This window comes from Amblyomma mixtum, chromosome 2, assembly GCF_055824585.1.
Source record: "Amblyomma mixtum isolate Tamu chromosome 2, ASM5582458v1, whole genome shotgun sequence".
NCBI lineage: Eukaryota > Metazoa > Arthropoda > Arachnida > Ixodida > Ixodidae > Amblyomma > Amblyomma mixtum.
The window spans coordinates 216,672,883-216,687,905 of record NC_143013.1 but is presented as its reverse complement, the minus strand read 5'-3'; the positions used below and the strand labels follow the sequence as shown (position 1 = coordinate 216,687,905).

Below are 15,023 nucleotides of genomic sequence, written 5' to 3'. Positions count from 1 at the left end.
TCTGTTGCTTTCATAAAGCTTCTCATTTTGTCGGAGGAACAAAGCACCGTCAGTTTCCATTAGACACCTTAGGGCCACACTAGTTACCTGCGCGCTGGATGCACGCAGTATCATTTTTGTGTTTCCAAAACCGTGCGACTTCCTTGTGCTGCAATCTTGCAGAAAATCTTTTTTTTTCTTGTTTTCAAGAACTGGTTTGGAATCGTCTTCTCCGTGGGCATGCAATCAGCAACGGCAATACTGGCCATATTATGTAATTACACAGTTGTCTATTCATTAAGATAATTTTCAGATTAACTAGCGTCTGTACAGGCTGACAAGTTCTTCCGTAAGAAAATTTTCTTTCAGGTCCGAGCACATTACTTTCAGGAGATGTAACCGTCTTCATTCAAACACCCGTTATCAAAGCTTGTGGCAAAAGCCCGCATACGAAAGAACAACAGGAGCCGCGCGTGCACCATAGGCGCCACTTCTACCGCTGCAAAAAAAAGACCATTTTTGTTTAATATTATTTATACATACCGTGCATGAGTTTCCTTGAGGAATGCAGTGTTTAGAAGCCAAAGTGACGTTTAAACCGAGGCGCTAATCGCTTTTGGTTACCACTTCCTTTTTCTCCTCGACATTTTTCAGGACGAGTTAATGCAGTCTTGATAACTTCGGGAGCACTAATTGGGCTGGGGAGGAAAATTCACGGTAGGAAGGACGCTGAAAACGGAAGAATTTCATGAATCCGTTTTGTGCTATTCGGCTATCTCTTAGTTCTAAGAAACGGAGAGGATTAGAAGAAGAAGGAAAAGAAGTGTTCTGATCGAGCGGCTACCCTGACCGCAGCGTCAGCTCCAATCGGGCAAGAATACAAGCCAGGTAAGAACTACGATGATAACTTCCTCTCAATAGCGTCCCCTGTCTCCTTGTCCTCGGGAAATTTCGCGAAAGAGATATTGCCATAAGGTATCACCTTGGCTTATCAAGCTGCATGCACTCGGCTGAAAGCCTGCTTCCAATGATCTGCGAAGGTCATTGTCAATTACTCCTTTGCTTACTGTGGAAGACTGTCATGTTCCTAATGTTCCCTTCTTAAACACCACACTATTCTAGGAGAGGCGCACGAGTACCTCAGCGTGTGGCCGTCACGGCGCAGACCACCGAGAAAGGCGTAGGGCAGATGGCTGACTCTGCGACACGAACGCGTAAGTTGGCTTCCGGCTGCTCCTCACGAAGGAAACGGTTTTACTCCGTTTTAGTGCTCCTTTTATTTGGTTTTGGTTGGTTTAATTTGTTCGCCAATGAGTCACCAGCGTCACCTCGCTGGTCGTAGTGCTCAGCTCGGCCTTAGTTTGGTCTGTTTAGACGCCTTCAGCGTGCACCAGAATTGCGCAAGACTTCAATTTGGCTTCTTTAACGACATTTTCACTGAACGTTCGAAACAATGACTCACTGTTAAGGCGGAACAAAAGGCAGGTAACTTAACAAATGGCACGTCTCAGTGGTTTGTGGGTCTAGGTTTCTGTGCATGATTTCCTCGGCTACGAAATTTTCGAATCCCTATTCTGAGCTACCATCCTTCCATAAGGTGCAAATCGGGTCCTTTAGCCTACGGAACGCACATTGGTTTCCGACTCGTTCCGAACAGACCTCGTTACAGTCGCGATTGTCAGAAGCCTGCTATCAACTGAGCAATATGGTATGTAGCTTGCCTGGAGTTTGCCTGGAACTTTGATGACAGCCACAGAAAATGAAATTTGCGACAGAAGGGCGATCAGGCACAAAAATTCTGACAAACTGCTTATAATCAGGTACTTTTGTCCTTGTAAGGAAACAGGTTGGCGGAGACTGTTGTTACGCGTAAAACATACGCTGGTGGGCTCCGCAATAGCCGTCGCTTTCGATTAGCGACCACAAACTTTGGGGCTAAGGCATTTTTAACAGACCCTACAATTTCCAGACATCTTAAAAACTGCGCCGATCGTGAGAACAATCGTTGTGGAGCTAAGAGCTATGTGCTAAGATGACGTTTCTGCGGCGGTACATGCAAAAAAAAAACGAAAGAAAAGTTTAAGGGCGATTACTATACTCACTATGCGAAATTTAAGCGCAGCTCTGTAGGCGTTTTGATTTGCGATTTTTGAGGCAAAGAATTTGAGATGTATATGTATGTGTTTACAGTCACAGAGTACTATTTATTTCCCACTGAAGGCCTCGCCTTCCTGTGAGCGGGGTCCGCGAGTAATGGTCTCGCCTGACGAGTGGCACACTCACAGTCAGCATAGAAGCTACAGGTTTATTCCAGACCAAAACAAACTGTCCTAACGGGCACATATAGAGCATAGAGGCGGAGCCAGTCATGCAACAGAGCGTGTTGCGGCTGCGAGCAGGAAGCGTATGGGTGCGCGCGCCGCCGAAGACAAACCTTCCCTTCCCCATTCACCCTACGTCACCACATGCAGCGGATATGGACGACGGCGCGCACCGCTGTGGCGCCATCTATCAGCGAGCGGCGGTCGTTCGCTCAGCACAGCGGGTCTCGAGGGGAGCTTGCTCGCTGTCCTCCCCTTCCCTCGCTTCCTTCGCGCTCAGTTACATCGACGGCAACGGCGACGCGGCTCAACCCGCGAACGGGCGCATAAGAGCTGCCCTCCAAAATAAAAACATTCGGCGCAATGCTCAAGATTTGATTTTAAAGGCGCGAGGGCAGCTTGGTCAAATAGCTTGGCCAAAGAATAACGCAACTGAGCAGCTCGAGGTGACGTCAACAATCCGCCTGCAAAGCTTCTAAACCCAACCACAGAAGGCACATCAGGCAAGGGCGAAGCTTTAAGTCAGTGGAAATCAGTGGGTACCTCGTGGTACTAGGAAATTGATAGCATTCTTCGGTGGCTCTGTGTGTCAAAACAGAACTGGGGCTGTAATTCGCAGCTCTTTTTGTTCCTTCTGTCCATTCTTTTGTCTTTCGTGGCGGCTTGCAGACGGCGTACGCCGTTACAGATGACAACGTTGAGAGCGTTCAAGAAAAGAAAACGAAGCGCAACTTCACGAAATACAGTCCCCGTTATACTTACTACAACATTATTCTCTGTTGCTTTTTGTTAACTGTTTCACTTCACAATGTTTAGACTGGTCATGACAAGATTTTATTTTCGCTCACCGTTTTGCTGTATCTTCGCTGTCTCCATCGTAGTGTAATCCGCTTACGGGCGCCATGAAATTATGGTAGCAAGCAAACAAATAATTACAATTGCTAATGACCTTATTTTGACGCAGTTCTCGCGCTCGTGGCATGCAACACGACGGAGCAGTGCGCTTCGATGGAGGCGAGCGCCACATGCGCCGACCACCTGTGTGTCTGCCCGTCCTTCCAGCCGCTCACTGAGGCGAGACGCTGCAACACTACCGGTGAGCTCTCCGTTGGTAGTTAGTCATAATATTGTTCTCAGCGCGTACTGTTCACAGCATGGCATAATATCTGTCCATCCAGAAGCAAAGATATTAATGAGCAAATATATTATTAATTAACGCGCGCACAAATTAAAAGTTCCCAGGAAATCCCAGTGGGTAACTGTTAACAATACTTTACTTTAAACTTTTCCGTTTAATATCAAGTTGACCTCATAACTAGAATTATGCGTTTGCGCAGTCCGCTACGACTGGAGGAAGTTTGTTGAGTGTCTGTTGATATTTTTTTTATTAGTATGCTCAGCCTTCCTTCGCCATTGTTGAGTTCGAGAATATGCATAAATTTATAATTGCTCAAGTATAACCATAAATAAATATTACAGTTATGCGCCTTTCAGAACGTGAATGCCGACGCAATTACCCTGATTTCATCGTCCACTCATTAGTTTGTTCCGATATATAGCAGCAATCTGGTAAGAATTAAAACTTTTCGGTCCACCATTATTCTGCGACACTGTTCTTGCAGATTCCAACCTTCCACTGGCACTGGGCAGTAACTGCAGCGTCAGCGCCCAGTGCTCGAACATGGCAGCGTGCTTGGACGGACGATGCGACTGCCCCCAGGGTTACCAGCCTTCGGACGAGCGCCACTGCCACGCCATCAGGCAAAGCGGTAGGCTCCTTGCGGCATAGGGACATACCGGCAACTGCAAGAGTATTTGATCGGCTGAAGTAAAAACGAATGCCCACTTTCACGTAGCCTCACATGAAACCTTACTTATACGAACTCGACGCAGTCAAAAAAGAGACATGCGTGCGAGAACACAATCTAGCTTCGCATTGCGACGTACGTACAGGGAATGCAATGCCATTGTAAATGGCGCGATCATTTCCAGGAGCCACAATGTTAACGGGTCAAACAAAACCAAATTGCATTAGTTATTACCGTTTGCCGAGAAGAACATCGGAAAATCACAATAGTACTGAAAATAATTGAAGGCCTTCAATATTTCTTTTTATTCCAGGCCCACTTCACACATTGAAAGGAACATATACACGGTGTTTCTCCTAAGACTATGCACAACTTTTAAAAATACGTTTATTGAGTTCGAAGAGCGCTTTTTCTTAGCACTGTCAGCGGTATAGTGCATCAGAATAGAGCTAAGACGTGCTAACTAGCAGGCCGGTTAATAATATATAATAGCTTTTTAACTATTACTGTTAGGCTTCTTAGTTAGAGTAGCGTACAGCCCACGGTAATTAACACCCGTAACAGTTTTCAGAATTTCGAAAACGAAGTTACGCTCGGCGCTGTGGACCAACAAATTTTGGGTGTTTCAACGAGTCACATGCACTGGAGACGTTAGTTTGCCTGCAAGCTTCTCTAAACGCCGGAATACATGGAGCGCTTTTACGGCGGCATGTCGGCGATTTTCGTCCCACGGTGCGCACTCGACGCCCGGTGTTGAGAAAAACGACCGTCGCCGCCGAACTGGACCCGCCAGACATTGACGCGCGGCGTCTTGTGAGGCCGGAAGCGGCGGGTGAAGCCAGCCAATAGCAGCGCAGAAGGCCCGTTCTTCCGGTTTGGCTGCCTGTGCCCAGCGCGGGCAACATGGCCACCATGGCCGACGAGCTACGAGGAGATTTTGGCACGGAAATATCGGGAAAATAAACGCTTCATCAGACATGAAATGTCAATTTTTTGGAGAACACGACCGAATCTTGGATCGGAATGCCTGTGTTCCCTTCCTGAAGAGGCAGTGTCGAAGAAAAGCGCAGCCGGTAGTGTCCGCGGCTGAGCGGGCGTTCAAAGGTACGGGACGGCATGCGTTCGAGCACTCAGATTCTTAGATACTCATGCACGCGTGCTAAAATAAGTACACTGGTGCCGAAGTGAACACTTTCCTGATTCTAACAGAAGGTCAGCGTAGCTACTCTCTCAGATCTCCTCACCCAGTGGTATTTGCGACTTGCTGATTACATTCGCTTTCGCATCGAGGGGTACGCGGCGGCGCGCAGCCGCTTCTCCGCTCCGTGTATCTGCAGCCGAAAGTCGCGCCGCCGCGACGTTTTATGCCGTGTCAATATCGTGGAAAAAAGCGTTGCATGTATCCCGTACCTAAAGCGCATGTATTTTAGTGCGATGTCGCCAAAATTTTCCTGGCCAGAGCGCCGAGGGTAACCGCGTTTTATAAATTCTAAAAACTGGTATGGATTCTACTTACGGTGGACTACACGCCTCTCACTGATTAAGGGGCCTAAAAGCAATAGTTAAAAAGTTAACTGTTCGACGTTAGTTAAGCAGCCTGCTGGTTAGCATGTCAGCGGTTTTGTGAGGTACTACGCGATAGACAATGCTATGCCAAAAAGAGCGGTATTCAAACTCAAAAACCCTACTTTTTGAAATTTTGTACAGACTTAGGTGAAACACCCTGTATGTTGAAGAACACTATCTACCCGCCTCTCATAGCAGTTATTGCCCAGGCGCCCTCTCCTGGAACATGATGTGAGTGTGGTATAATTAATTAACCATATGCAGCGAAACTGGGCCTGTTTTCCCTGTAAACAATTCCTGACGTTACTATGTGCCACTGTAAGTGAAAGCTGCAATCACTAATTGCTTTAGCCAATAATCTGCCCACCCCCCCTTACTCCACCTCGGTCCAGTGACGAAACACGTCATGTGCTATCGGACGCACAGTACAGCACTACTTTACACAGTCCTTGTTTAGTCACAAGGTAAACAAGGAACCTTTCGACTACTACGTTTTACGACGCCGAAGGCGAAGCACTTTAACCCAGAGAATTTGACACATCTTGCTTGTGCTGAAAAATCAGTGCTGTAACCAATTGAGGCTGCAAAAATATCCCCTGAAAAATAATGCGAAAACGTAAGCTGGTGTCTGTGTTAAACCGCCTATGCTGGACGCTTTTTGTTATATGAAGTTACAGCAGTCATTCCTGAGGTAAGATGTTTCGGGGTAGTTAGAGAAAATGACGGTGCCGTCAGATATATTGTTTTTAATGAAAGAGTATCAAAAAATATCTATAATTATTATATGTTTATAAATTTTTATCATATATTTTTTACAGTTTTAATCTTGCATTTTGCTGAAAAATTTTCATAGTGATGGCAGGAAGTCATGCCATTAGGTGAAATGTTCAATCAATGCGGCAGATTTGTATCCGAAGATACAATATTTCTTTTGTGTTAAAATGGTTACCATATATTTAAACTACCACACCAACTAAAACTGGCCCTGAATTCTTTCTGGTTCTATTCCGTTCGCGGCCTTAATGTTGATGACTAGTGCCGGATTGTGCAGCAGTTTTTAAATCGGTAGGACTCTAAAACTTTCATTACTCTGCAATTTAGCGAAGTTCGCATCCCTAAAGTAACACTTGACCCACTGAGATTATTGGCAGATATAGAGGGTGTTTCACCTAAGACTTTCCGCAATTTTTAAAAATAAGCTATTTGAATTAGATGCGCGCTTTTTCTGGCATAGCATTGTCGGTGGTGTAGTACATCATAATGCAGCTAAGACGTGCTAACTAGCAAGCTTGTTAACCAATATTTAATAGTTAACTTTTAAACTATTACAGTTGAGCTCCTTAATTATTGAGAGGCATGTAGCCCACCGTAAGTAATGTCCATATCCGTTTTTATAATTTAGAGAACGCGATTATCCTCGGCGCTGTGGCCCAACAAATTTTGGCTATCTCGAAGAGTTAGGTTCACTGGAGAGGTTGCTTTGCCTGCAAGCTTCTCAAACCGCATGCATTTTTGCGCGATGTAGGCGAAATTTGTTGGGCCACAGCGCCAAGGGTAACCGCGTTTTCGAAATTCTAAAAACTGATATGGGTATTACTTACGGTGGGCTACATGCCTCTCAATAATTAAGGAGCCCAACGGTAACAGTTTAAAAGTTAACTATTAAATATTTGTTAACAAGCCTGCTAGTTAGCCCGTCTTAGCTGCATTATGATGTACTACACCACTGACAATGCTATGCCTGAAAAAGCGCGCATCTCATTCAAATAGCTTATTTTTAAAAATTGCAGAAAGTCTTAGGTGGAACACCCTGTATAGATTACAAGTCCGTAGTTGCGGCAATGGGGCCCTTTTAACATGCTCAGAAAAGAGGTTTATGAGAAAAGCTTTTGTCATACCTTGTGGAACGTTTTCGTTTGAGTTGGGTTGTAAAGATCCTTGCGAAAGCCTTCCTACGAACAGTGCCAAAAAGCCACAACATAACGAGAACCAGTATTTTACTCCTGAGCATACTGGCTGCCGCATTTCACTTCGATCAGCCAGATAAGAAAACCCAGCTTTATAGTTGAGCAAAAATACATTATATACATAACAGCAAATGTATTGAAAAGTTGACAGTTTTACGCACTGTCGATGTTTACCCAGGTGTTACGCCACGGGGCTGCAAATAAAGGGATCCAGTCGTGAGGCAGCGAATGTTATCCGCGGCGTTTTCTCTATTTCAGCACTGTCAGTTACGTCGTGGATGGCCATCATGATCCTGACTTCAGGCTTTCTTTTCATCCTGTTGCTTATAGTCTACGTCTACGTACTCTGCCATAGGTGAGAGGGCAAGTTTGTTTCGGAGTGGCTTATGGTCACAGGCCAGGAAACATCGTAGTGACAAGCATTTTACTCTTGCACTGTGCTACAGCTTAATAAAACGAACAATATCCTTAATACCAGCCGCTTACAAGAAGACGTGCTCGAGACCCTGAGAAGATTTAGAATTAGCCTATAGTCTGGATAAGTTTCAATTCCTGCGGAAATAGAAACACATTTGAATATGCACGGTTGGTATAGTGCACAATCTTTGAACATCGCAAGAAAAGAGATGAATGAGTGTCTCTGTATAAGCTTTCGCTGGGCGTCCTCCAGGAGGATCTTTTATTTGTTTGCAATACCTATTTCTTGCTCTTCTTACGCCCCAATCAAATTTCATGAAAGTCACTGCAAACACGATGTATTCGACCTGAGTGTCCTTTCCATACATTTAGCTCGAAACGCAAGCATCTCGGTGTCTGTTGCAGATACGGAAAGAATTTCCAGGTACATTTTTGAGCGCATCATTCACTTTCTGGCTGGAATTTGTAATATATTTCAACATATACATTATAGAAAGGAGACCCGCAACCAGTGTACTTCGTGTTGCACGGGCATATCCTCCTGAGACAGGGGAATGAAAAAAATGTTCGGTTTAGCAAGGTAGGCGAGGAGTTATGGCCGCGTAGACAGCTGATTGTCGGCTGCTCTAAGTTTACTATAGTCAAAGCTCCATGACTGCGCTCCTGATTAGAAGATCACATTAGGGCTGGTAGCGCCTTCCGTTCAGCGCCTAACGTGCTGGCTACAAGGCTGTTTTATGTGGCAGGTTCTGCTTCGTAAGCGTTCCACATTTTTGGAAGGTGAGGGGTGTGCTCGTCGTAATCCTTGGAAAGACAGCTCTATGAGCCCCTATGCTCATCGTAGCACCAAATGCGTTCGTCTTTTTTTTTGATAAATGCTGCACACTTGAGAAGACAGTGTACATTCGGCAGCGGACCTCCCTGGCAAATCATACTATATAGAGACATAAAACATCGAATTTTAATATATCCACCCTATGAAGGACATCTTCGTAGATTATAAAGGGGGGATGTGAAAACTGGCCCAAGTTGGCATGCCTAAAGCAAACCTATGTCCGTCCTCACGAGCGTCGACCCCGACAATTTAACAGCAAGTTCTACCGTAGCCAAGTATACTACACACGTATGCGGCCACCGTGGCCAAAATTCAACCCTCCGTTCTAAAGCACGGCCTCTCAACGTTGTAGCCACTACGCCCGCGCGGGGCAGCTTCAGAGATCGAAAGGTTCGAATTGCTAGGACAAAAAAAAGACAGCCCTTATAAGGGATAAGTTATTGCTCCCTTTGGATGCCACTTAGATAATAGAGGAAGGCGACCAATGGTTTCCTGAAAGAAATATGAATATCCCATAAGCAGATCTACTTCCTTTTCACATTCTATAATAACCATACTTTCTCTGAAACACGACTTCAAAATTTGTCATAATAGCTGCGGCTTAGACGGTTTTTACATGGCTGAGACGTTAGGCGGTGCTCTTCCTTTTTTGTTGGTGCTTAATGTGCCCTATTATTTTGTGGCTCAAATTCAGCTTCTGCACTCGAAAGGACTATAAGGCAAAATCATAAAAATAAAGTGCACAAAATCTGGCTTACGACTTTATCGTGTTGCAAAAAGCCACGATAGTGAACCACCTTGCTGCTGCTGTAATGGCTTGTAATGTGGATAAAAACGTCCTTTTATCACCACCGCCTCTTGTCAATGACGGATAACTAATCTATACTAGCAGTTAGACATCACATGTGTACACAAAGGATTCTGCATTTTTAAGCACTGACCACCGGGCCACCATAAACCTTTTCATATCTGATTGCCGCCATATTGCTCGCTGGACTGCTTTATCTACCTGTAGCCACCAATCCACCGCAGTTGCAGGAGGGGCGTGCAGCGACGGCCAGAAATCCTTTTGTGAGGCCAGGTGTAAAAAGCAGTCCAGCGAGCAATATGGCAGCAATTAGTTTGGGAATGACGCAGTTTGCAGCAAGTGGCATATTTTTCCAGACGTAATTTTGTGCAAATATCGCAGGCGCCCACCGCCCACAAGTACCATGGTGTACGGCCAGGTGAGCACTGAGCCGACGCCCAGCATTTTCCTGGTGCCTGTTTCGACCATGTGTCCGGGAGGCGAAGCACTCGACAGCGTTCGCATCAGCACGGAGCTTGGCGCTGGCAGTTCTTCTTCTTCGAGGTCCTCGCCATACCCTGGGGCCGTTGAGAGCTGGCAGGCACGAAACTTCCACTCCTTCATAAAAGTTGTTCTTTCGGATAAGTAAATTTTTCAGAACGGACCAAAAAAAATTAACGTTGCTTTAAAAAGCCCTGGCTGATATTCTGAACGCCAGCATTTCAAAAGTGGCGCTAACTTGGATGATAGTGGTTTAGCGAGCAGAATGCCTTAAAGGTGAGTCGTTTAGAATGCAGCGCCTTTGTTCCATCAAAAGGAGCCAATGCAATGGAGGAAACTGCAGTTAGTGACGGAGTAGACAAAGAACAGTGTCTATTATCCAAGTAGCTCAAAATGTTTTGGCCCATACTTAGTCCTACCTCTGTTTTGTAGGCCCAGCATTGTTTGAACGTCTCTTCAAACGGATTCTGTGTTAAATGATATTTTAATCATCGGAAACGGCTAATCAATGTCAGAATGTAAGACCAGTGCATGAAATCTGTTTTGTTTTATTTGCTAGGAGCTTTGTGCTCAGAAACTTTCAATTCAAATCAAAAGGGAAAGGAATTGCTATGTGGCTTGCTGAGACGATTCATGGAAAACAGTAGCAATAAAGTGAACCGACAGTGGTTAAGAATCTAATTCTGCTGAACTGGGAAGCCGCGAACTGAAAGCTGTTCAGAGGAAGTGGGCCTAGATTCTAACAGGAAGATGATTTATTTATTATTTCATAATTAAACGTGTACGCCCTAGCCCTGAAAATGGTCATTTCTTTGTGCAATAACGCTATGGGTAGCGTATATCTCAACTCGTTTCAGCTCCACAAGTTTCCAACTTTTCATACACACTGGGTAAATACTTCCTTCAAGCTCTTATATGCGCTCAGTGCATACAGAGCCTGAGAAATAAAGGCTTAGTAATACGGAGTGTACCGGAGCAGACAGTCTCCAAGCGAAGTGAGTTCAGAATTGCTTGCTTGTCTGTGTCGTCCCTAGAGTGAATGTCACCCCAGATTTCCTCACGCACAAACAAGAAAGGCAGACGGCACTGAGCACTCAGTCCCGTCTTTTTTCTCTTACCAACAATTACCAACTAACCAAGACGCAATATTTTTTATAGAAGTTTCCAACCAAGCACCAGCCTGAATTGTAGCCCTGCTCCCTTATATTCCTTAAATCTTGACGCTGCCCGACAGCACATTTAGCTTATAAATCGGGAGCTCGCACAATTTGCTGCGTCCCCCAATCTTCATGGTGAATAGATTTGAGGGTTAGCAGCTACATTTCGTGAAAGCGATTTGGTTCCTGTTAAAATTCACTAGGAGTGCGCACACGGAGAGCACTGACTAAAACTTAGCTGAACTACTGCAATTATCGTTCAAGGTCTCTCTTGTTCTGCTATGTCTAACAACTCGCTAATTTTATTCAAAGAAAAAAGTGATATACTGCTTGAGCAAGTGAATACTAATTTGGTGATAGGCCTACTAAGAGGTAAAACAAACAAAATATTTTTTCGCGCAAAAGAAAACACATCACCAACCAAACCAACCAACATGTCCGACTTGAAGAACAGCCATGTTTTGCTGTGTTAGCTTGGTAGCGTTTCAGCGGAAAAAGAGAGATGCCTATAACTTAAAAAATGTAATCGCGTTCTAAAGAGTAACTAACAGCGTGCATCGCTATTGCATATTTTAATTATAGAACGCAGGTTCCTGCCCTCAAATAAAGCCGTAGTCATGGAATTGGACCTTGAAGCGTTGCCACTGGCATACGGACATGGCATGCCGATCGGCGCTCAAAATACCGTCTGAGCTCTGACTCAGTTGCCCCAAGGGGAAAACCGGAATGGAAGCTGAAATTTGTTGTTATCTTGTAGAGCAATGAAATTCGTCAGGCGTAATGTAAAGTGCACTGCATCGTTCAATGCAAATATTCACCGAATTATATTAAGGAGTTTTGAAATTAGACATATTTATATGATTCCTTGCTCTACAAAACTTGCATGTGGCCTGGCGTGACAACAAAACTAGGTAGGGGCCTGCGGGCACTAACGTTTTACCGAAAGAAATGTTAATTTCAAGGGCATTCTTCAAGTATATTTAGCAGCCTGATTTTTTTTGCTACGGAGAATAGTGTATCCACGATTGCATGATGCACTCATTATCGTCATACCATACTTGTAATAGAGTGGAAAAGTGAAAGTCTAGTTCTGAAATTTGATTTTTACTACATAAAAAATATGAAGGAGCACAGTGCAACTAACTAAACGAAAAGCCGTCAAAACGTTGTCAGGCTTTGCTTTCCGTGAGCGGGGACGTGTGGCGAAAACTATTTGAGAGAAAACTGGCATTAACATTGAGATTTTAGGCATTTTTGGTAGGTAGGGTCAGACTAACTGAAATCCGTGCTGGGCTGTTTTTTCGTATAATTTTTTTATATCTATAAAAAGACTTACACATGCCAAATCAGGTGTTGTCTAGAACCAAATTGTTCCCGTGAGATGTGCAATTTGAATCGCTCCCGCCCCGCTTCCCATTTTAAGCCGGGTACTAAGAACCTTGTTGAAGTGAGAGCGAATTTGAGTGCGACTCGCAAACATTCACCTCCCGTTCATTTTTACCAAGTATCTGTATGAGCGGTTTCTCTCTCTTTCTCTCTCTCTCTGCAGGCTCGCATTGCACGTGCCGCGAGCGATACGCCGAGTGTCAGCGAGCGTAGCTGCAAGCTTCGCTCGTGGAGTGATTCCTCCATTCGGCAATCGCGCAGCACCAGGGAGCTTAGCACCAAATACCCGCTCCTGCGAAACATCAACACGCCTTCTCGCCCCACCAAGGCGAGGAAAGGGAGGCGGGAGACGGGCACTGCGCCAGAAAAGGTGCGTTGTAAGCGTTTTCAAACAAGAAGGTGTAGAGCAGAACATTAGCACTTTACTAAAAGTATAGGGGACCAATGAAGCTCATTTTTGTCAGACGTTCATCAATTCGTGCACTTCGATGAAATTCCCTCAGAATTTCAGAAAGATGCTTTGTGCATGATGCATCTGTGAATGTGATTATCATAACAGGAAGAAGCGTCATAGAGGTTGCGCCTGTCCTTTGTCTATCGGATATAATGGTCTCTTGCTTAATGGTTTCAAGGATTCCCCATTTGCTACCTTATTGTGTAAGGAACCCCGTAAGCAACGCTTTAAAATTGGCATTTGAGTAAACCAGAAGAGAATAGCGCTTTTTCTTGACAGTCTTTCTGGGCAGTTGTTTGCACACGAACTGTGGTGCAAGACCAAAAAACATCCCTGTGCCGTGGGTACGTCTGAAAACCACTTGATTTCTCATTTGCTAAATGTTCAAAAAGCTCTGTGTAGCAAGACCAAGAACGTATCTCTGAGTCGCCGGAACATTTAATAATTGCTAGATTTTAATAATGATAGCTTGGAGGAAAAGCGACGTGAATAAGGTATGTCATTTTAAGGTTGGCGACATAAAAACGATTTAATCACGAATTTCACCCTAAAGTTGTCCAGCGCAAGGCCCGACGAAACATTGCTCTCACTGATAAAGCGTTTAGTGCGTCGTGCATTGACGCTTTATTAGAAGCGGTTCGTGTCCCGTCAGAGCGGTTTTCTGCCCAGGTCCTCATGCCTAGAAAATTCAGCATATCGAACGATCCGGACGGGAGTTCGAGAGTTTTTTACTTTAGCAAGGCGGTTCACGTGGTGTCTTTCTTGGAGAAATTGAGTTTTATTGGACAACTACTTATTTCAGGGGAAGATGAAAAGGAGGAAGGATAGCGATTCGTCCTCGCTACCCGCCAGGAAAGAACAACGGCGACGCGAGGACCGTCCGTCCAGTGCCAACCAGCCCGTAGCGACGCCTGCCGAGGATGAGCGTCGCCACGGGGCCATTGATGTTGCAGTGAAGGACACTGTGGGCGCTGCGCCCGAAAGCAGCAGCAGCTGTAAGGAGCAGCTGCCCCATATGACCATGACTTGGGGAAGCATTGGCAAATCGCTGGACAGTCTGCTCTCCCTGCCTGTGGTGGCCAGAGTCCACACTTGTTCCAACGGGACCCACACAACACTGGAATCTGAGAGGGATCTAGTTTTCTCAGCCGATAAGCTTTAACTGACAATAGGTTTCGAAGATGAACGAGCGAGCAATACAAGCCGATTATTATATGCAGATGGCGCTCCCATTCAGTTTTTTTTTCCTTCGTTAAATTAATAAGCGCTTGCGCTCGATGTTAAGTTGTTTCGCATATTTTTGCCTTCTGGCTAAACTCAATTTTTCTCCTTTATTGGGTAGTTTCGCTGCCTTTATGGCTCAAAGAGAACCGGCTTTTTTGTTTCACTTAGTAAGCTCAACCAAAAAAGTGCGGCAGGAATGTAACAACTACAAGATTTCAAGACACAAGGATCTTGTATGATAACTCTTGTCTAAGTAATCTAAGGGCAGTGAGAGCTGGGTGACTCGAGGCCATTTGTTCCATACTCAATATTTGCGGAGGGAAATTCCTCCTCCAGTGAGTCTGCTGAAAGAATCCTTCTACCTAGATATAAAAGCCGCTGTAAAGCTATTTCGCAGTTTTCTTACCCTCATGATCAAAACTAGTTTCTCGAACCCATCGCTGGGACGATTGGTTCGCCTCTGAGGGTTCTGTTCAAGACATGGGGTATAGTGTATTATAGATTAGCAACGCGTCTCACAAGATGTCCCTGCTGTACTTGGAGCGAAAGGGCGACCGTCAGTTGCCACAATGATGCCATGCATATCGGAAATGAAGTTCCGCAATATTCGCTTCGGTGGTT

At 45.0% G+C, this 15,023-nt stretch overlaps 1 protein-coding gene across 1 annotated transcript; it reads left to right on the top strand.

Moving 5' to 3' along the window:
• The first annotated feature begins 1,120 nt into the window (after window positions 1–1,120).
• Window positions 1,121–14,630, top strand: LOC149362561 (uncharacterized). The gene is made up of 7 exons (XM_089568331.1): window positions 1,121–1,193; window positions 3,265–3,396; window positions 3,923–4,069; window positions 7,900–7,996; window positions 10,083–10,281; window positions 12,888–13,094; window positions 13,981–14,630. The coding sequence occupies exons 1-7, from the start codon at window positions 1,169–1,171 to the stop codon at window positions 14,338–14,340; spliced, it is 1,167 nt and encodes a 388-aa protein (XP_089424457.1). The 5' UTR covers window positions 1,121–1,168; the 3' UTR covers window positions 14,341–14,630.
• Window positions 14,631–15,023: the final 393 nt, after the last annotated feature.